General features: G+C 48.6%; 1 protein-coding gene across 4 annotated transcripts in view; it reads right to left on the minus strand.

Annotated features, from left to right (window-relative positions):
• The window catches only part of rnf213a (ring finger protein 213a), a 54,233-nt gene that overhangs the window by 1,606 nt on the left and 31,102 nt on the right, over positions 1–21,525 (minus strand). For all 4 annotated transcript variants that reach the window (XM_042342293.1, XM_042342292.1, XM_042342291.1 and 1 more), the window contains exons 31-66: positions 21,215–21,333; positions 20,733–20,855; positions 20,157–20,215; positions 19,801–19,954; positions 19,343–19,478; positions 19,005–19,196; positions 18,508–18,638; positions 17,673–17,830; positions 17,065–17,277; positions 16,394–16,584; positions 15,879–15,999; positions 15,283–15,383; positions 14,738–14,920; positions 14,365–14,537; positions 13,721–13,820; positions 13,101–13,215; positions 12,357–12,564; positions 10,307–10,506; positions 9,865–9,987; positions 8,984–9,094; positions 8,113–8,355; positions 7,750–7,831; positions 7,485–7,519; positions 7,238–7,335; positions 6,711–6,864; positions 6,042–6,207; positions 5,617–5,708; positions 4,549–4,794; positions 3,929–4,061; positions 3,423–3,506; positions 2,398–2,578; positions 1,943–2,144; positions 1,568–1,645; positions 1,048–1,245; positions 581–670; positions 286–464 (exon numbers count right to left, since the gene is read on the minus strand). In XM_042342293.1, the coding sequence (XP_042198227.1) occupies positions 286–464; positions 581–670; positions 1,048–1,245; positions 1,568–1,645; positions 1,943–2,144; positions 2,398–2,578; positions 3,423–3,506; positions 3,929–4,061; positions 4,549–4,794; positions 5,617–5,708; positions 6,042–6,207; positions 6,711–6,864; positions 7,238–7,335; positions 7,485–7,519; positions 7,750–7,831; positions 8,113–8,355; positions 8,984–9,094; positions 9,865–9,987; positions 10,307–10,506; positions 12,357–12,564; positions 13,101–13,215; positions 13,721–13,820; positions 14,365–14,537; positions 14,738–14,920; positions 15,283–15,383; positions 15,879–15,999; positions 16,394–16,584; positions 17,065–17,277; positions 17,673–17,830; positions 18,508–18,638; positions 19,005–19,196; positions 19,343–19,478; positions 19,801–19,954; positions 20,157–20,215; positions 20,733–20,855; positions 21,215–21,333 (5,172 nt within the window). The remainder of the gene's footprint in view (positions 1–285; positions 465–580; positions 671–1,047; positions 1,246–1,567; positions 1,646–1,942; positions 2,145–2,397; positions 2,579–3,422; positions 3,507–3,928; positions 4,062–4,548; positions 4,795–5,616; positions 5,709–6,041; positions 6,208–6,710; positions 6,865–7,237; positions 7,336–7,484; positions 7,520–7,749; positions 7,832–8,112; positions 8,356–8,983; positions 9,095–9,864; positions 9,988–10,306; positions 10,507–12,356; positions 12,565–13,100; positions 13,216–13,720; positions 13,821–14,364; positions 14,538–14,737; positions 14,921–15,282; positions 15,384–15,878; positions 16,000–16,393; positions 16,585–17,064; positions 17,278–17,672; positions 17,831–18,507; positions 18,639–19,004; positions 19,197–19,342; positions 19,479–19,800; positions 19,955–20,156; positions 20,216–20,732; positions 20,856–21,214; positions 21,334–21,525) is intronic.

Below are 21,525 nucleotides of genomic sequence, written 5' to 3' on the forward strand. Positions count from 1 at the left end.
GCCCCTGATCCTTTCCGGAATTAGGTAAGCAGGATTCATCCCTCCAGAGGGAGAGAGAGAGCGAGACAGAGAGCGCATTCTATTCCAGCAATCTATCTCTGGGATTTCCGTGTGTAGGCGGGACGCATGGAATTCTCAGTCGGGTTTGGATACTCCTAAGCAATGGCGACGGGTTTCCGCGCGTGTGTCAAGAGACACCCACACGGGAATGCATTTTGGAAGCGTGCAGCGATCGCGGGAATAAATGATTTTCTTTTTTACGGGTTACGTGGGCGGCCAGTTTACCTCCACGTGGGATTGAGAGCGTCGGACGCTTGAACGTTCCTGCACTTGAGGATCAGCATCTCGTGCAGTTCCAGGATGAACACATCGACACTGCTCTGCCCGAAGAAGGCCTGCAGGCTTTTCTTCTCCTCCTCGGACAGGCTCTTTCTGTAATCATCCCCGACTCCCGAGAACGGTTCCTGCGGGAGCGAGCGACACAAGTCACGAGGCCAAACGCAAACACGGGCTGATGAAGTGCACCTTTGTGCATACGAGAGGAGAGAGAGAGAGAGATAGTAAAAACAGCCAATCTTACCCTCTTCAAGCGGAGCAGGTATTCGGACTTTCGTGCAGAAAGGAGTTGCCAAAGAGCCTGGATGTGCTTTAAGCTGCACCTCATCAGTGCCTGGGAGCAGATAAACAAAGCAAAATTAAGATGGTTGACTCACTTAATGTACCCGCGCTAGACAGTCAAGCGTTGGAGTTGTGGGCTGGCGTCAAGGTGGGTGGCGGGCGGTGGTGGGAAGGTGACCAAAGCACGGTCGAAGAGGAAAGTCCTGAGACAGGCCTTGAAGGAGGCAAGGGAATGGGCAAGGCTGAGGTGGGGGCTCCAGGATTGAGTTCCAGAGGGTGGGGGCAGAAAGGCTAAAGGGCCATCCTCTGATGGTGGAGCTGACAGGATGGGGGAGGGGATGGGGACGTGGAGCAAGCCAGTCTGATTAGGCAAAGTTCTTGGCAATGGTGCATTTTGGAGGTGACCAGGGTAAATAGCAGGTGACTTGCCTCCATGACGTGAGGTGCCGTATGGTCTCCCATGTGCAGCACCTTCCTCAGGTAGTCCACGAGCAGCAGGTCAGGCTTCTCGCCCGACATGGCCAGGAAGCCCAAGGTGAGCTCCACGGCTGTGAAGGCTTCGCAGATATCGCTGTACGACTGCAGCTCCGCACTGATGGTATTGATAACGGAATTTGGCAGCAATTCCTAAAGCAGTGTTGGGGAAGGTGAGGTATTGAATTCATGGCGGGGGATAAGTTATTCTATAGCTTTTTTTAATAAAACATGTGAATTTCATCACTATTACCACACACAGGCGCACACACCTCTCTCTCACACACACACACACACACACGCGCATCTCTCTCAACCGCACACGTATGACACATACTCATGTGCAGATCACACATTTTTGCGCACACGGATTTCAACTTGAATCTACAAGTGAACAACGAAGAGTGAGGACAGTCAAGACTATCACCCCGCCACGCCCCCCTCCCCAGTCCCCCGACCCGTAGAAACAAAATACCTGAGGCAGTTTGTTCTTCAAATCTTTGAAGATGTTTTCATAATTTCGGTCTTGTCGACATATCAGTGTCGGTATACCCTGAAAGAAGAAATGACATCTGTACACACAGCAACACAACCACAAAGCTCTTTGAGCCGTCCTCCGGGATTGAAGTAATAATAATAATAATCCTACTTGCATCTGATACAGCGGCGTATCATGTCGTTAAGTCATCTCAAAGCAAAATATACTGTCAAGTGAATTCACTGTGTATTTTGTGGGCAAAACGAGGCAGCCAATTGCGCGCAAAAGTGTCCCACAAACAGCCGCGGATTGAGGGACCAAATTTCTTTTCTGTTCGTTTGTCTGTTTGTTTCTTTCTTTGACCGGACTCACCATGAGGTTGACCAGTGGCTTTCCCTTCAGGAATCGGTTGGTGAGCTGCTGCTCGATTCTGCGCAGGTCGTACTCCAGCACGGTTTCCCCTCCTTTCTCCATCGTGTATTGGCAGTTGGATGAAATGAGTGGGATCAGGTCTCTCTCGACCTCGTACTTAATGACGTGCAGGTCAACCACGTCCGATGCGTTCACAGAGTATCTGCAACGTCCGAGAAATGACTCGTTGGTTAAAACTGAACAAAAAAACAATACAATTTATACTGATATAAAAATTAATATGTACCGATATAAATGCCCCCTCCACTTACCCTCCAACCCCTCTGATCCCAACCCCCAATTTGGAACATCCTCCGCGTAAATACAGCGCCTTTCGTGTCATGAAGTTAAGGGCCAGGACCCAGGACTCATTTAAGAGCGGGAAGCGGGAATTTGTGAACAGAAATGAAACTCACGGCGTCGTTTTGTTCGTGTACTTCTCCACAGTGTAGACGAAGTCGTTCTGAAGAGCGACAAGGTAACTGATCAACGCAGTGGAGCACAAGCCAAGCCCCTGTCGACGTGGCAGCAGGACGTCGAGTGTACTGTTCGCGTTGATATCCTCGGCGCAGTAACTCTCAGGGATCTTAATTTCACCTGAAAACGAACGCACACACCAACAATAACTCCGGCATCCAAATGCCTTTCGCTTCGGGAGGGCGTCCCAGTGCTTTGGGATGTTCTCCCGACGTGAAAGGCGGCGCTTTACAAGTGGCGCGTGTCGTTAATTTGTTGTTGTTTAAAGGAGAGAGAGTTGGGGAGTAGAGGGTACTGAGGGGGATATGACGAAAAGGGTGGGTCGTTTGGATTAAAAGAACCAGCAAAAATCTTTTTTTGGTCTGGTCACCCGGGTGTGCGACACGTGCGGAAAACCTTCGCCGTTGCTTAAGAGCGTCCAAACCAAACTGAGGAGTCCACGCATCCCACCCAGACGTGCGAATCCCACCCACACGTGCGAATCCCACCCACACGTGCGAATCCCACCCACACGTGCGAATCCCACCCACACGTGCGAATCCCACCCACACGTGCGAATCCCACCCACACGTGCGAATCCCACCCACACGTGCGAATCCCACCCACACGTGCGAATCCCACCCACACGTGCGAATCCCACCCACACGTGCGAATCCCACCCACACGTGCGAATCCCACCCACACGTGCGAATCCCACAGATGGATTGTTTGGAATGGGATGCGCACGAGAGACATTCTGACAAAAGCAGTTTTGGCCACAGTTGCCATTCGCGAGATCGGGTCAGATGAACAGGCCCCGTCCGAACTCGCTCCCCCAGAGTGACCGCCTTACTCCACCCTCCCTTCACAGCCTCGATCTCGCTCCCCCAGAGTGACCGCCCTACCCACCCACCCCCTCCACCCCCCGCGCTCCCCTCACAGCATCAAGCTGCGACGTTCACTTCAAGTTAACGGTCAAACTCACCGTTCGTCACCAGGAATGTTCGAAGCTGATTCCACACGTACAGGAAACTGGCGACCCGGGACTCGAACGTATGCTTCACAGACTCTGTGGGAGAAGCCACAGACACGATGGACCAGAGAGGGACGTAACAATTCAAGCGGAAACCTGGAACTGGCACAGCCTACTTTGGTCTGAATGACCAGGTTCATTGCCTTGCAACTAACTCTGCGTATCATTCTGTGCAACAATATATTCAGATGCACCGAGACTGCGCTCTGGGAGGCTACTTGGGTGAGGGGCGCTACTTAATGCAAGTTGTTATTGTTGTTGACACAGGTTTAGGACTTGCGTAGGGGCAAAATTGAATACAGACACCAGTCGGGGGTGCGGGGGGGGGGTGGGGGGAGAAGGCAGGCTGGGGCGGACAGTCAGGGAGAGTGTGATCGGACGGTTGTCCAAACCGATCTCGCCAAGGGGAACTGTGGTTTCGTCAAGACTTCCTGTGCGACGGACACGCCTGGTTTTACCTGGACTGAGGGTCTGAAGGAAGGCGGAGATGGTCGACATGGTCACCTCAGTCACATTCTGGAACCTTTTCACCAAGTCGCCCTGGAGCGCGAGCAGTTCCGGCAGAAACTTCACCAGCCTCAACTGGGGCTCCTGAGGGTCGGCACATGGCCAGCAGATTAATAATAGTAAGTAATAATAATAAATAATAATCTTCACGTCGTTGAGACGTTTCAAAGAGCTTCACGGGATATACTGTAAAGTGAATCGATTGAATATTTTGTGGGTGAAACCCAGCAGCGTCCTGCCCACAAACCCACAAATGGTTGAGTGAACAAATTATTATTAATTGTTTGAAGGGATTATTGCCCCCCGGAAAGCAACCTGCCAATTGACTAACAACCAGGTTCCTATTTCCTTCTGGGTAAAGTGTGTGTGTGTGTGTGTGTGTGTGTGTGGAGTAAGGAAACTTGCCTAACGTTTCGCCCTGCCCGGCTGGGAATCAAACCCAGGTTCCTCTCGCTTGCGAGGCGAGAGCGCTAACCACTAAAATACAGGACTCCACAAGCTACAGGACTCTACTCTGAAGGACTCCACTGAGCAGTCCGGTGTCTGCTGAGTGAGCTGCCCTGCGCAGTACCTTTTGTAGGAACCTGCAGAGGATGGGGACGGTGTCCTTGCCCTCCTGTTGCACGATGTGAGCGAGGTGCTCGATGGAGATTCTCTCCCGGCAGCTCCAGACGGCCGAGCAGTGCAGGACGTTGTCCCGAGGCAGCGGGAGGAAGGTCAGGGGATCCCCGTACACGATCTTGACCATAGGGTTCGAGCAGATCCTCTTGTCCTGACTGATCCGAAGGTTGACCTCTCGAAGCTGCTGGTCCAGGTTCTGAGGCCATGAAAAAAAAGGGGGAAAAAGGGGGAAAACGTAAATAAATGAATAGCGTGTCGCACCAACTGCGACAAGTCGTGATTATATGGTGCTCCTTCGAGCAGGATAGCATCTCGGAGCGCTGCGCAGGGGCGGTGCTGGACACTGAGCAAGGAAGGAGCGCAGCAGGGCGAGTTGAGGATAAATAATAATTTAACCACTCAATCCACGGCTGTTTGTGGGACACCTCTGTGCGCAATTGGCTGCTGGGTTTTGCCCCCAAAATACAGTCACTGCACTTCACAGTATATCCTGAGAAGCGCTTTGAGGCACCTCAACGAGGTGATGAGGCGCTTTATCAAAACGTGAGGATTTAAGGTGCAGTCGAAGAGGTCGGTCTTTTTACATACAGAGGTTCTTTTGGCTGTGAAATGTCCTGTCAGGTGCGGCGGTCGAGGAGGGATCCACATTAGCTTTCGAGAGGGAATTTGACTGATTTAATAATAATCCTTCCATTTGATATAGCGCCTCATCACGTCGTTGAGACGTCTCAAAGCGCTTCACAGGATATGTTTAGATTTGTCTAAAGCAGACTAATCTGCAGGGTTATGGGAGGGAATGGGAGGAGAAATGCAGGTAAACACAACTGAACTGATAGCTCTTTCTAAGAGCCAGCGCAGACACGATGGGCCGAATGGCCTTCTTCTGTGCCGTATTAATTACAACGGTTCTACATTCGCACAGAATGAAAATCACTGGGAACAGCAAGCGAAACACATCGTTAACGAGAGAAAGCAAATGAGAGAGAGAGAGAGAGAGAAAATAAGTCCTTCGACTGACCGCCAGGGTAGGAGTTATGGCATTATCGACAACCGACTTCTCCCAAGCGTTCCTCTCCTGTTTGCTTGCCAGGTTATTCGGTACCCCGGGAACTGGAAAAACAAAGGTTTTACAAAGTGAGTTGCACTTTATTATTATAATAATAGTCCTTATGTGTGATGTAGCACCTTATCACATCATGGAGAATATACTGTAAAGTGTATTGACTGCATATTCGGGGGGTGAAAGGCGGCATCCAATTGCGCACAGCAGTGTCTCACAAACAGTCGAGGATTGAGTGACTTTTTTTGGGGGGTGAGGATTAACAATAAAAAATGACATACGTACAGCGCCTTTCACAGAAGGCGCTTAACTTTGTAACCGACGAGCCTTTAAAATCAGCCATGTGGCTTGACGTGTCGAGCCAAGCTGAGCTGGGAGCTTACACTGGTTTTGCTGGATGAGGTTACAGAGGAGCAGGTGAACCACGTTGGCTGTTTCGTCTATGCTCTTCCCCAAGGATTTCATCAGCTGCTGAAAGTCCCTTTCTATGTGCAGCCCGAGGAAAGGCATGGCCTGGGGCACCTGCGGTTTTATAAGTTGCGCTACAGCCTGCGGGGGCGAGAGGAATCCGCCGTTAAAAAAAAAAATCAGACCCGCCACCCCCAAGTGATGACAGGCATAACAACAACAACAACTACAATGATAATCCTTGCATTTGATACAGTGACTTATCACGTCGGTCAGACGTCGCAAAGCGCTTCTCAGCGCTACACTGTAAAATGGATTGACTATATTTTGTGGGCGAAATGCGGCAGCCAATTGCGCACGGCAGTGTCCCTCAAACAGTCGAGGATCGAGTGACCCATTTCCAATTTTTTTTTTCTTTGGGAAAGATTATTACCCCCGGTAAGCGTTCTGCCAATTGACTAAAACGGGATTACCTGTTTACCGCTAGGTCAACGGAGGCATGTGGTGTGGGGTAAGGAAGCTGGCCTAATGTTTTGCCACGCTCCGGGATTTGAACCCGTGTTACTCTCACTTACGAGGCAAGTGCTCTCACCACTATGCCACCGGACTCCATACAATAGCAATAGAAACAACAACAACAATACCTGGTCATTATACATTGCCCCCACAAACATCGCCATGTGGGTCAGGAGGCGAAGGAGTGTAAATGAAACTGGAGACATGTTTCTGTCAGGTGCAATGACAGTTTCTCTCTTATTTGGATCACCGAGAATGTGACCACTCTGTGTTCTGTCCCCACTGTGAAAATCAGAACACAGAAACAACACATTACACACTTATATAGTGCCTTACGTGTCGAAGGGAGGTTTCAAAGAGCCAAAGAGGGTGGAAGTGGGAAGGAAGACAACTGAATGAGGTGAAACAGGCAAATCTTTTGTGGTGGGGGGGGTGCGGTTTGAAAAGTGAGGAGAGAGGGTGCGAGTGGGAAGGACTTTGGAATGGAGTTCTAGAGAGTGGAGGTAGAATGGCTGAAAGCTCTCCCCATGACCTGTTCGCTCTGTCCGTTAAGCGGGCTCTGGCCAGCCTGCTCCATATCCCCCACCATTGGTGGTAGGGCCTTCAGCCTTTCTGCCCCCACAACTCCATCCCACATTATTATTATTTTTCTTACCCTCTGGCATGTTTAAATCCGCCGACTGGTAGGTGATTCGCTCCTCCGATTTCCGCCTGGCATTCGATGCAACGGCCCTGACTCATCGGCATCCCGCACTGCACATTATCATAATTATTATTAGAAAACAGCAACAGACACACACACACACACCTCAGTTGCATCGTTACGTACAATATTCATCACAACGCACCATACCCAACACACAAAATCAATGAAAAATAAAAAAAGACGTATTGAATCTTACCTCTCCCACAACACACGGGTGGCCATTTGGACAGTCTGAGAGAGAAAGGGAGAGAGAAAAAAAACAGTTTTGCAAACCAAATCTTAGGCACGTAGGAACAGGAGGAGGCCAGTCAGCCCCTCGAGCCTGTTCCACCATTCTATTAAGATTGTGGCTGATCTATACGTCAACTCCAAACGCAACAAATATCTATCCATCTCGTCACTTGAGAATTTGATTAAGTTTCCGGCTACTTTTCCAAAATAAAATAAAAAGCTGCACTCACCGTACCAGTGTACACCGATGAGACCTTCCCACCGCCTGGCCTCATCCGTCAGATCCTCTGGCATGGTTGGTAAGAACGCATGCTGAGCGAGAGACACACACACACACAGACAGACACGAGTAAGTTATGAAACAGCAGAACGCTCCCCATTGAGGAAGCAAAATTGGACCTGGGATATCCCTCCATCTCCCCCTCCCACCCCCACCAAACAACCTCCTCCTCACCCCCATTCACATCAAACAGCACAACATGCAGAAACTGCATCCAGACATGCGAGCGAGCGCACACACACACACACGAACGAACAGGCACACGCAGGCACAGACACACCCCACCCGCCCCCCCCCACCCCGAACATCTTACCACCATGTTAGCAGGATTCAGGACCAGACTGCGCAGGGTGGCCACGGTGACACTCTGCCCGCTCAGGTACACGGCTGTGGCGTGTACGATAATCTCCTGGATTGTCCGGTGCAGGGTGCTTTGGTGAGGATTGACTTTCAGCACGAGGTTCAAGTTCTCGGTCAGTCCGACAAGAAAGGTCTTGAGCTCAGCAGAGCCGGGCACCTTATCCTCTCTTATGTACTCTTGAATGGCGTTACATTGCTGGCAGGCAGAAAGGCGAACCAATTGGTCACTTGCACAGTAACATCCCTTCCCACACATCCACACACACGCAAAAAAAAAAAAAAAAAAAAATCAGACACGCTGACAACTAATAAGAAGAATCCTTGCATTTGATATAATGCCTTATCATGTCATTGAGACGTCTCTAAGTCCTTCACAGGATATATTGTCAAGTGCAGTGACTGTGTATTTTGTGGGTGAAACACGACAGCCAGTTTGTGCACAGCACTGTCCCACAAACAGCCATGGAGTGAGTGACCAATTTTATTTGAGGGGATTGTTGGCCAGGACACCAGGAGAGAGGAACTCCCTTCTCTTTTCGAATAGCACCGTGGGATCTTTAACATCCTCCTGAACAGGTTGAAGGGACCTCAGTTTAACGCCTTGTTCCGAAGGACGGCACCTTCGACAGTTAAACACACCCGCAGCACTGCATTGGAGTGTCAGCTTGGACGGTGTGATTCCAGGTTCCGACGTGGGGGCTTTAACCCGTAACCTTCTGACTCAGAGAGTGCTTCCACTGCGCTCGGTTGACAGACAAAGTATATACACACACACACACACACGCACGTTTCAAAAACAAGTACGAGTCTGTGCACTGACTTACAGCTGGCTTCGGATGGAGGTCTTGGTTTGTGGACGAGTAAAGAACGGTGATCTCCCTGAAGACCGCCAGGGTAATGTAAACGGCTTGCTCGTTCGCTGGCCGGTCGCATTGCTAAACAGGACACCAAGTAACACACAACTCCAGTTAGGATACACGCACGTTAACACCGGCAAGCCAATGCCCTAACGCGTACGGTGGGTTCAAGCTGCGAGAAAGCTCGCCAGACGGGGCTATTGATGGCAAGCTTTAACTGGTTAAGCTCCAGTAGTTACCCCAGTGCAGAATCCCCAAGCCTTGGCTCCTGCCAACCTGCGCCCAATACTTGCCGGAATTAGGTGAGCAGAGTGAGTCCCTCCAGGGAGAGAGCGCACATTCCATTCCAGGGATCTAACTCTGGAATTTCCATGTGTAGGTGGGACGCGTGGAATAATTCTCAGTTGGGTTTGGACACTCTTAAACACGGTGATGGGTTTCCACGTGTCAGACACCCACCCAACTGATCTCCCGCCCCCTCCAAAAAAAAAAAAACACGCAGAGCAGAATAAGCCCACGTTTCTGTACTGCTGACCCGGCTGCATAGGGTTTGATCAAGAAAAATAATCCTTGCATTTGATACGGTACCTTTCACGTCGGAAGGACGTCCCAAGGTGCTGTAAAGTGCATTGACTGTGTATTTTGTGGGCGAAACGCGGCAGCCAGTTTGCGCACAGCGGTGTCCCACAACCAGCCGTGGAGCGAGTGACCAGTCTTGTTTAGGGAACTGTTGGCCAGGACACCGGGAGAGAGGAACGCCCTTCTCTTTTCAAATTGGGCCACGGGATCGTTAACACGAAGACGACTGTTACTGCGGTTGTGTTGTGGCGTATTTTGGGGGTTTGTACCTTCTGGGCTTCGGTGAGGCTTTGCGTCTTGCATTCCAGTAGAGCCCTGGCCAACGCGTCGCGGTAACATCTGTAGTTTTCGCCGCACACGAGGTAGCGGTCAATCTGCCCGGGTGCGTCTCTCTTGAGAACGAGAAACAGAAATAAAGCAGGTCAAAGTCATTGCCTTAACTTAACGAGTAGACGAAACTCTCCGTTTGGTGACATCAGTTGTGTAACTCTTTTTTTTTAAAAGAGGGATTATTATCCCCGGAAAAGCCATCGACTAACAACCAGGTTCCTACCTACTGCTAGGTAAACAGAGGCGTGCGGAGTAAGGAAACTTGCCTAAGGCTTTCGCCTCTGCCCGGGAATTGAACCCAGGTCCTCTCGCTGAAGAACCAAGCGGAAAGAATAGCAATTGACCCGAGTCTACACGACCGGATTGGGGTGTCACTGGTACCTGTTGCTGAATGATTTCAGCTGGAAACAGCCACTGATGCTCCTGATCCTCGGACAGCTGTTGGACGGACTCTATCCCCATCAGACTACACAGCTTCCGCACCAAGTAAATCTGAAACCAAGCGTTTCCACGGCGTGTGCACATTCGTTTTATACAGTCCAGGTAAATGCCCTTTGTTTTAACGTACGCCAAAACCCCACCTGTTGACAACAATAATAATAATATTATTAATATTAATAATAATAATCCCTCCAAAACAAAACAATAATAAATTGGTCATTTTCAATCCAGGACTGTTTGTGGGACATTGCTGTGCGCAATTGGCTGCCGCGTTTGCCCACAAATATACAGTCAATTCACTTTACAGTGTGTTCTGTGAAGCGCTTTGGGACGTCCTCCCGACGTGAAAAGCGCTATATCAAATGCAAGGATTATTATTATTATTATTATCAACAATCAGCCAGCATTAAAATCGCCCTGTACCGGCCAGTGCAGAGCCACAGTGTTCTATTTACAGGGGGAGCCACTACTCCCCAAAGCCCTGGAACTCTCTCCCCCAATCCCTCCGCCTCTCCGCTTCCTTCCTCCCCCACTTTTAGATCATACTGAAGACCTTCCTCTTCAACCGTGCTTATGGTCACCTCTTCCCTCTCCCCCCTCCCCCCCCCCCACTAGGCTCGGTGTCAGGCTCCGCCACTTTTCAAGCGCTCTGGGATGCTACCCCCGCACTTGTTAGATTATAGAAGTTGTAGTCTAATAAGAATAAACATTAAACAAATGTAGAATGGAGAAGGTACTAACAGTCATGGGATTGGACACATCTGGTTTTCTCTGTTTTTGAAAGAATAACAGGACAGCTTTGGAAAAGGGCAGAGGGTCACCTCTTATCAGTAAATGACAACAAGCCCACAGAGATAATGGTCTAAGGTACCGGTTGACACAGTATCTCGACTTAGCAATAAGCCGCTAGATTCTGACAGGGCCTGCCAAGCAACAAAAGGCAACCCTCAAGAATAGCAACTAATGAGCAAGTTGCTTAAACTAGAGGACCTTGGTACCATTCTGGGATACTGATAAGAAATAACCAGTCACTTAAAAGGAATGTACTAATGATCCCACATAGCAATATAATGAGCCCCAGATACAGCCCTAAACCGATCCATCTTCTATCTTAGACAAGACAAAGGGAAGACCTCGTGGAGACTCAAGTCAGGCCGGCCCAAGCCAGAGGGTTAATTAACCTGAGTACGTGACTGTATCAGAAGTGGGTCCCTTACCCTTATCTGACTTTTAAGACCGGACAGTGGGGAACGAAAAAGAACCCAACATGCACTGATCATGTGCGCACATGACACTGAATAATGTGGTGTATACCTTGATTGGCTACAATGGTGTATAAAGGTTACAGTATAATAGGGTTAAAGTTAGTCGACTCCAGAGCAAGACTACTGAGATGTCTTGACTTGAAAAAGGACAAGGAAGAACAAAGGAAAGTAAAAGCGTGGAGCAGAGAAGACCGAAAGCTGGAAACAAAGTGCTGATCTAAAGACTTGTTTGCAGAAAAGACAAAGTGCTGAATCAACAAAGTCCAGTAGTATTGCTCGGCTCTGAATAGTTAGTTTTAGTTGTGTAGTCTTTTTATATTATTGCATGGTTTCCTATTTTATACCTTTTATACTCCATATGTGTACTCATAATTGCTATGTAATAAAGCACTACTGAATTTAGACAATAAACTTGATGTATTCAACCAATACGGTAAATTGAGATCGAACCTTATTCATTTAATCTGGTAACCGGTTGGAAACGGAGACCCGATTTCCTAACACAGTGAAGGGCGCTATGTAAATGCCAGTTGTTGTTGAGTCGAAACAAACGGATTTGAACAGAGAAACAAGAACAGGAACAAGAGCACCAACTTGCATTGTATATAGCGCTGTTCGTTCGCACGGGGTAGCATCTCGGAGAGCTGTAGAATTGCACAGTTTGAAGCCAAGAGGCTCCAACTCCACCCTGGTTCCCTGGTTCCCAAAGCATTATTCTAAGTTACCGAAAGTCTCCTGGGATTCGCACAGCAGCTTAGCGGCCAAATCGAAGCAGAGTCGGATTCTGGCCATCATCTGCAGGTACCCTATGGACGTTTGGTCACGGGGCTTTGATTCATGCCTAAGGCACACTTGAAGGAAGTCCATCTCCAGGTTCAGGTGTGTGATCATCTCTTGCACGGTACAGAAGTGCGACTTTTCATAGATGGAATCCTACAGGAATATAAAAAGGGAAACGACACATTTTTAAAAAAAAAATGTAAAGGCAGGTGAACACAATTTTCAACAATAATAATCCTCGCATTTGACATCACGTCTTAGCATGTCGTCAAGGCGTCACGCAGTGCATCACAGGGATATATTGTAAAGCGGATTGACTGCTCTATATATTAATAATTATTGCCTGTATATTTTGTGAGTGAACATGGCACCCAATTCGCGCAGAGCAGTGTCCCACAAACAGCCATGGAGTACGTGAGTGAGTGCGTGACCAATTTTATTTGGGGGATTTGTTGGCCAGGACACGATGAGAGAGAAACTCCCTTCTCTTTTCCAAAAGCGCCATGGGATCTTTAACGTCCACCCAAACGGAGAAATGGGACCTCAGTTTAACGTCTCATCTGAAGGGTGGTATCTCCGATAATGCAGCACCTCCCCCCCGCCCCCACACACCCCCATGCATTGGAGCATCAGCGTAGACTATGTGAATTATCTGGAAACTAAATCCCAATGTGTTGGATCAGACGTACCCCCAGGCAGTTCAGATACAGAATGTAGAGCTCAGTCTGATCTTCTTTGCTGAAGAGCTTTAACGTTTGGATTGCAGTGAGGTATTGTTGCAGGTAATCCTTAATGTCATCAAAACTGCCAAGGAAAACATGCATATATATATATTTTTACCCCCAGTGAAATCTCAAGCACTAAAAAGACACGGATGTTATTGAAGGCCAAATACGAAGAACAAGTGGAGATTTTGCAAAGCTTAGGTTTCCAAACAATAAAGATAATAAATGTTATTTACAACAACAACTTGCATTTGTATAGCGCCCCTCACACAGGGGGTGGGTGTGGGGGGGTAAGGGTTAGGTGACCATAGGCACGGTTGAAGAGGAAGGTCTTCAAGCACGACCTAAAGATTGGGGAGGGGGCAAGGCGGAAGGATTGAGGGAGAATGTTCCAAAGCGTAGTGGCTGAAAGTGCGGCTGCCGATGGTGGAACAGAGGCACGAGGGACAAGCAGGAGGCCGTAGCCAGTCGAGCGGAGGTAGTGGGTTGGGGAGTAAGCAGCTAATCCAACATGGCAATAGCGTATCAGATCTTTCAATGTGGCGCACAGAGTAGGTGAAAGCCTTAAGCCTCTCACTTTATACCTGTATTTCAACAGCAGTTTTAGTACTATAGAGCGGATAACAGGATTCCGATCAACTGATTCGTCAAAGGGTGAAAGGGCTCCGGTATGATACGGTTGATCTAAAAGAAAAGGAAGGGTTGGGAAGGTGAGAATGGGAGAAAGAAAAATGATTATGATGTAAATAATGTGAAGAAAGAGAAAAAAAAAAACCCACAATGAACACCACAAATGGAAAATCCCAATGAGACCAAGTTTGTTGAGATCCCAAATTCCACTTGGTCTTAGGAACATAAGTAGGCCATTCAGCCCCTCGAGCCAGATCCGCCATTCTGTCAAATCACGGGCGATCTGTACCTCAACTCCAATTTAAGACAATACTCAACTCCAATTTCAAACAAGTTTTGTTAGCCTTTAAGACATTTGCCCTTGAAATTTCAGATTGCGCCAAACTTTGGAACAATACTTAAAATTCCACCTTCATTTGGAAGCAGTCTCGCTCCAGCTTGCCTGAAGGTTTTGCCCTGTCCGGGAATTGAACCCGTGTCCTCCCGCTTGCGAGGCGAATGCTCTTACCAATATGCTATAGGACCACACCCTGGTTGGAGGGAGAAGTGGGAGAGAGTGAGACAGAGAGAGAGGTTCGAATCAGCTCTCGGGACGGACCTGTGAGTGAGCCTCTCGTTAGCAGCTCTTTCTTAATGACCAATCGTGACAGCAGCTGCAAGATCACGTCCTTAGCTGGTGGTGAGTTGTCTCTGAAGCAAACCATGGAGACCAGAGAGATGAAGAAGGCATCACACCTCTTGCGGAACAAGGAGTTCTTACGGACGGCCTCTCTGTGATGGTTATATTATGTTTAAAAAAAAGCGACAGGTTAGCTGACTTCATAATAATATTATACACAAGTATGATCTGGAAAATCGTTTAATTGCCCAAGTCGTATATCTGCCCAAGACCCGTTCAAGAGTTTATGTCTTAGCCTCAAGCCTGTTCTGTTACAATTGTTTTTAAGTCCTCACGGCTCACGCTCACACACCTTATCACGTCACACACCACCACCTTGAAGTCAGCCGGCAGATCTGTTAGGCAAAAAGGGCAATTCATCTGCCCGGGAGCCAACCAGCATTTTATACATTGTAAACAGTAGATGTGGTTGCATGGAAGCAAGACTGGGTCGATGAGCTCCCTAATGCAAATTGGACACTCCTTCAGGCCGTATCTGTAACAAAACCCAACAATACCGTCAATACTAATAAAAATAATTCTCGCGTTTGGTATAGCGCCTTATCATATCATTGACTAGTCTCAAAGCGCTTTAAATGGATTGACTGTGTACTTTGTGAGCGTAACGAGGCAGCCAATTGTACACAGCAGTGTCCCACAAACACAATTTGTTTTTGGGGTTGGAGGGATAATTTACCCCCGCAAATCGACTAACAACCGGGTTCCAATTTGCTAGATAGACAAGAGGCAGATGGAGTAAGTAAACTTGCCTAAGGTTTCACCCTGCCTGGGAATCAAACCTGGGTCCTCTCGCTTGCGAGGCGAGAGCCCTAACCGCTACGCAACAAACCTCCTTACTTGCAGTACACCTGGCTCGCTTGTTCCTTGCATTGCTTAAGAGTCTGCACCACAGCCTTAAAGGGGGCTAAGGATTTCATATCAGAGTTTCCCTGTAGGCACTGTAAAAAAAAAAATAAACACAAGAAAGCACTTGGTCATTTTTCTCCCCTCACGCAAGTTTTGGAAGTTTTTTTTAAATAAATCTGAAAAGCGCTCCGCTCCGTGCTTTGGGTTCCGATGTCGAGATCTTTATGCTGTGTCTTCCCGGTCAATAAGACGCAGTAAAAGATCGATGTTGGCAGCAATTGGTACGAGATAAGACAGACCACAGGGATATGCAGAGGGAGCTTTGCAGGTAACAACAACAAAAGCGTGTTTCATGTCGGGAGGACGTCCCAAGTCGCGGGACAGTCAAGGATTTGCACCCGAGCTGGGGGTTGGGATCAGGAGGAGTGGAGGGCGGAGTGGGGGAGGGGGTGACCAAAGGCGCGGTTGAAGAGGAGGGTCTTGAGATGAAGGAGCCAAGGGAGGAAGCGAGGCGAAGGAACTGTGGGATGGAGTTCCAAAGGGTGAGGGCAGAGCGGCTGATGGTGAAACAAAACCAGGAAAGCCACCTTTCCGAGCTGGTGAGCGCATCTCCCAACCAAATCCTGCAACTGTTGGTCCACCTCTCCGACACCCAGGACCACGTGCTCCACGTACAGTGACAGTGAAAACAATCGGCTCCAGCCCGCTCTGAAATACAAAAAGCAGGAACTTAGTAGAGAGTCGTCAGCAACAACAAGAATTTATATAGCGCCCTCCACGCCGGGCAGTGTCCCAGAGCATTTAGCAATGATTCCAAGCCGGGGGGACGGGGGAAGGAGACCATCGGCATGGTCGAACAGGAAGGTCTTCAGACGCAACCTGAAAATGGGGAAAGTGGGGGCAAGGCGAAGGGATTGAGGGAGGGACTTCCATAGCTTGGGGGGATGGGCGGGGGGAGGCGTAGCGGCTGAAGGCACAGCCGCAGATGGTAGAGCGGCGATGAAGCGGGTTTCATGTGGAAACGCGTACACGTTGAGGAGAGGAAACGGCAGCTCAACCTCGTTGCACTTCCCCTTCCCGCACAGGTGGCGGAGTTTCTCACCTGATGTGGTTTATAGGCGGAGTTCTCGCTTCCTGACCGCTTAGCGATTCGTCAGCGCAGATCAGCTCGATGGGCGTTTGCAGGCTTTTCACCTTCTGCAGCCAAGCCTCGCACGAGGCGTCAGACCTGAACTCTGTTGCCAGAGGCTCCAGCATTTCAACACAGGCCGCAGCAGCATAAACATCCAGGACCTGCGGGGAACACGACGACGACGACAACAATAATCCCTGCATTTGATATAGAACCCCATCACATCGTTGAGACGTTTTCAAAGCGCTTCACGGGATATATTGTAATGTGGAACGACTGGGCATTTTGTGGCCGAAAAGTGGCAGCCAATTGCGCACAGCAGTGTCCCACAAACACCCGTGGAGCGAGCAACCAATTTTATTTGGGGGATTGTCTGCCAGGACACCGGGAGAGAGAGAGAGAGACACCCATCTCTTTTCCAATAGCGCCATGGGATCTTCAACATTCACACCCACCCCCACCCCCCCACCCCACCACCAAGCACCGAGTTGGAATGTCATCTTAGACGATGTGATTCCAAGTCTCCACGTGGGGCTTTGAACCCACAACCTTCAGACTCCGAGCCGAGGGCAGAGCTACCAGCTGAGCCAAGCTGACAAAAATAGCTGCGTCAAATCAACCCCGTCGAGCGGGTCACATACCATCTCGTTTTCTCCAGCTCGGTCAATTTGTCCCTTCTGCCCCTGCAGCAGCTCCAGAACCTTAGGGTTCACTGCAATCATGCGCAAGAAGTTCTGCAGCCGGCGTTTGAAGCGTTGATATGCCACGTGCACCCAGACTAAAGACAGGTCGTCCAAAGCACATTTCTGCGTTTTAATTTCATTGATACAGGACAGCAGCGCCCCTTGTAGAAACTGAAAAAAATGCACAAATGCGCGCACACACACACACACACACACACAATAAAAAGGACAGTGAGCCACAGTTCAATAAAATACAACACCGAATAGAATCTTTAACGTTTCTCAGTCTCATCAGGGCACATTACTGCATAACAACAACAATCACCCGTGCATCGGGCTTTATCGCTCACAAAACACACAGCCACTCGTTCCACTTTACAGGATATCCTGCGAGACGTCTCGATGACGTGATAATGAACTATATCAAATGCAAAGAGTATTATATTATTTATTGTGCCCGATGCTACAGTTTTGCTTGTCTGTGGGTTAGATTAAAAGACGAGAGAGAGAGAGAGAGAGAGAAAGATAAACGATTTATCAGTGGAGCTGCTCATGAAATACTGTACCTCAAATTCAGCCGCGCATGAAACGCTGACAGTCATCAGCACAAAATCGTGCAGGTACATGAGGAAACATTTGCATTTCACGCCTTCACTCAGGTCAGAGAGGTATTTCCCAAATCCGGCATTATTGAATATTTCGTTGAGTTTCTGCTCAGTTTCTCCTGTTAATATAATAACAAAATAATGAAAAACACACACACACACGCTATGGCGAGAACCCTAAGATGAAAGCTCCTGATGTATACGTCACTGAATAATAACAACTTGGATTTATATTGTGCAGACTCCGTTATAATGTGTTGATTTCACCCACCACACACAGTCAATTCACTTTACAGTATATTCTGTGAAGCCCTTTGAGACGTCTCGAAGACGTGATAAGGCGCTATATCAAATGCCAGGATTATTATTATTATTATATTAAAAAAAACAGACCCCACATTATAATAACGAGAATCCTTGCATTTGATATAGCACCTGATCACATTGTTGAGGTGTTTCACAGCACTTCACAGAATATATTGTGAAGTGGATCACCTGTGGATTTTGTGGGCAAAACACAGCAGCCAATTAATGAGTAATTAGTAATGGAGTTCATGAAAAAATAAAACATCAGGTCACTGGTGACTCAGTTCCTGTGCATACGCACGGGAAACTGACCGACGACAACAACAACTTGCATTAACACAGCACCCTTCATAGAGGGTAGAGTCTCGGAGCGCTGAGGAGACACCACTAGCAGCATACTGCACTTGCAGTATATGGTATATCTGTGCAATTATAAGGGGTCGCGGACTGCATTGAGCTTTGCTGGACTCCCTCGATTCTCATCGCATACCTTCCATGTATCGGGCCTGAACCAACAATTCATCCAAATAGTCTTTGATCCTCCAGCTGAAAGGCAGGAGGTTGCAAGCTTCCGGGCGGTCCATCTTCATGTAGTTGGGAACCACAATTTCGGACTGCGTACTATAGAAGAACATTGGCCAAGGATAAATAATAATAATACAATAATGATCTTCGCATTCACAGATGAAGCCTCATTGCATTGCCAGAAACGTCTCGAAGGGCTTCTTCGCACTTTTACTCTGAAGTGCGGCGACTATCTTTTACAGGCGAACGCAGAGGCCAATTAACACACAGAAGCGTCCCATGAACAGCCAAGCTGGTAAAAGCCCTATTTTATCTGGGGGTGGTGGGGGGGTGGTGGTGAAGTAATAAAATTATCTGGGCGTCTCGTCGCAGGAGACAGCGATTAGCCGAGGGACCGTTTAAGAGTCAGACTGTTCTGTAGAATGTATTTAAAACAAAAAGAAAACACATTTAACGTTTTACCTGATGAGATTTCTGTTGTAAGGAATATCCAGGAGATTCGAGTCGTTGAAAATGTCCATCCACAGCTTCCTTACAAACTCGGGGGTATCAGGGTCGACCAGCAACCTCAGGTTGCAGTCTCTGTCCACCACGGAGATGATCTGTGCCAGGAAAGGGGTGATGACCGCTTGAACTTTCTTCCAGAGCGTGTGTCTGCAGAGCCAAACGTAAAACAGTGTCAAAGAGCCCGGCTCAGTTGAGTAGTGCCCTGCCCGCACCTCCGAGGCGGTTTATACACCCCTTCTATAAAAATAAAAAAGAAAGTCTCGATTCATTCCGGTACGTGCAGCGGGTTATACCTGAAAGTCCCTCCTTCCTGGAGAGCCTCGAGGTTTGAGGCCTCTCGGACCATCCACTCGTTGGGGTTCTGGGATCCCTCGTCCCTCTTCAGCAGCAGACTGTATAGCCTTTGTTTCATCATCCCCAGGAATGAAGCTGAGAAGCCAGGACAGGAACACACACGGACACACACACACACACAGACAGACAGTATTAGTCTCTCTTAGCTTTCTCTGTGGAGAACACTTCTAGGTTGGGGTAATTCTTTGTGAAATGGATCAAACGCCATCTCAAAGACGCACAGTTTGTTTTTTGTGTAGCCCTCCACGGTGGGCGTGGACCAGGCTATGTGTGTGTGCAGACTTGCACAGAGAGCTCCACAACCAGGAGTGCTCACACCAGTAGGAAACCAATGTGGACTTTTCCCCGGTTCTCCCACAGAAGCAGTAGCGCAATAAAAAAAAGTGAGCGAGCGAACCTTTCAACCCATCGCCTTCCTCCAAGAGGAGGAGAAGCATCTCCACCCGCTTGGTGCTGCGATCGTAGCTTTTGTGCTGGTCCCTCAGAAGGCTGACAGCAGCCTGGACACAGCTCCGAATCACTGGGGTGGTTTCCAGCACTCGCTCTTTATCCTTTCGTTGTGTTTGAAGAAGGTTTTTTGGGGCGGGGGTGGTGGGGGGTGGTGGGGGGAGAGAGAGAGAGCGGAGAGAAGAAAAAAGCACATAACATTTCACAAGCGTGAACGCACGGCGCACGAAAGCAACGCGAGATCGTGAGATAACTGGACTCAAACGATTGGGTTTTGTTTTAAAAAATAAACGAAGCGAAACTCACAATAGGTGGTTGAATCACAGTTTGCTCACTGTTCTCCGTGTCGTCATCTATAATCATGGCTGGAATGTAAAGTACAGGACTGTTAGGTGCCCAACAGTCACAGTTTTCGACCGATCATGACGCACGACAATTTGCCCCCACTCCCCCGAGGTTACATGCAAATTGACCCCCCCCCACTACCTCCCAGTTTAGCAGAGGTTGACTAAGGCAGCAGTGGGGGAGCGAGGGAGGGAATTTTTGGCGAGAGAACACACAGACACAGCTGCTCTTTTCCAATAACGTCACGGGGATCTTTAGCACCCACCTGAGCTTTAATCCAAATTAAGTGCGTGCGTGCGTAAAAAAGAGGCAATCAAGAATTCTTGTGTTGAATAGAAGAAAGGGATCTCAACAGTGTCTCGAAAGGAGTAATAATAATAATAATCCTTGCATTTGATGCAGCGCCTTATTGCGGCGTTGAGACGTCTCAAAGCGCTTCACAGAATGTATTGGGAAGTGGAGTGACTGTGTATTTTATGAGCGAAAGTTTGCGGCAGCCACTTGCGCGCAGCAGCGTCCCACGAACACAGTACGTACCCTCAGGTTCCTCTGGGTCAACTTCAAACAGCCGGCTGATAGCAACATCTTTGAGAGCGGAAACATCTGCGACCATGTCTCTCGACTTGCGGAGATCATCGATGTGAACCGACTGCCAGGGGTCTTTTTTTTTGGATGGTGGGGGGGGTGGGGGACAAACAAGATTTTGAAAAAAACAGTCAGACCGTTTCCCCATTACCTTAATATAAAAGTCCCTTTTGTATTTGACACAGCACCTCATTGTGCCCCAACAAACCTCTCAAACCAGCAGAAGAAAATCATATCGTGACCTTCACGTGGGGCATCGTTTCGGAGCACTTTACAGTGGCGGAGCGTTACCCCGAGTTAGGGGCAGGAAGGAAGGAGGGAGGAGGTGACCGTAAGCACAGTAGAAGAGGACCATGGAAACTCCTAACCTAAGGGAGATTTCGGATCTCAACGCTGTTAATACGCAGCTTCTTTTTAAAGATCGGGCCTCTTACCGCCATGAAATCCGATGTACGTCGACCCCCCCTCCATTCTGGGCAGTTTGGTGATGAAGTACACGTAAACTGTTCCACCTTCTCTCTTGGATTTGTTGACTTCATTGATGGTGGAGTACCTACGTGAAGCAATTGCAATAATCCTTTACATCGGACGCCAAAGTCGGGAAGACTCTTCCATGCCGTGAGCCAAGGTGATTCGCTGCTTAAAGTTAAATACGCTGGCTGCAAATATTTCCGCGCAGTTCATTCATTCGTTGCGCGAAAATTTGTCTTCACATCAGAGCTTTAAAATGAAGCAATTTATAGAT

This window comes from Callorhinchus milii, unplaced genomic scaffold (genome assembly GCF_018977255.1).
Source record: "Callorhinchus milii isolate IMCB2004 unplaced genomic scaffold, IMCB_Cmil_1.0 Scaffold20, whole genome shotgun sequence".
NCBI lineage: Eukaryota > Metazoa > Chordata > Chondrichthyes > Chimaeriformes > Callorhinchidae > Callorhinchus > Callorhinchus milii.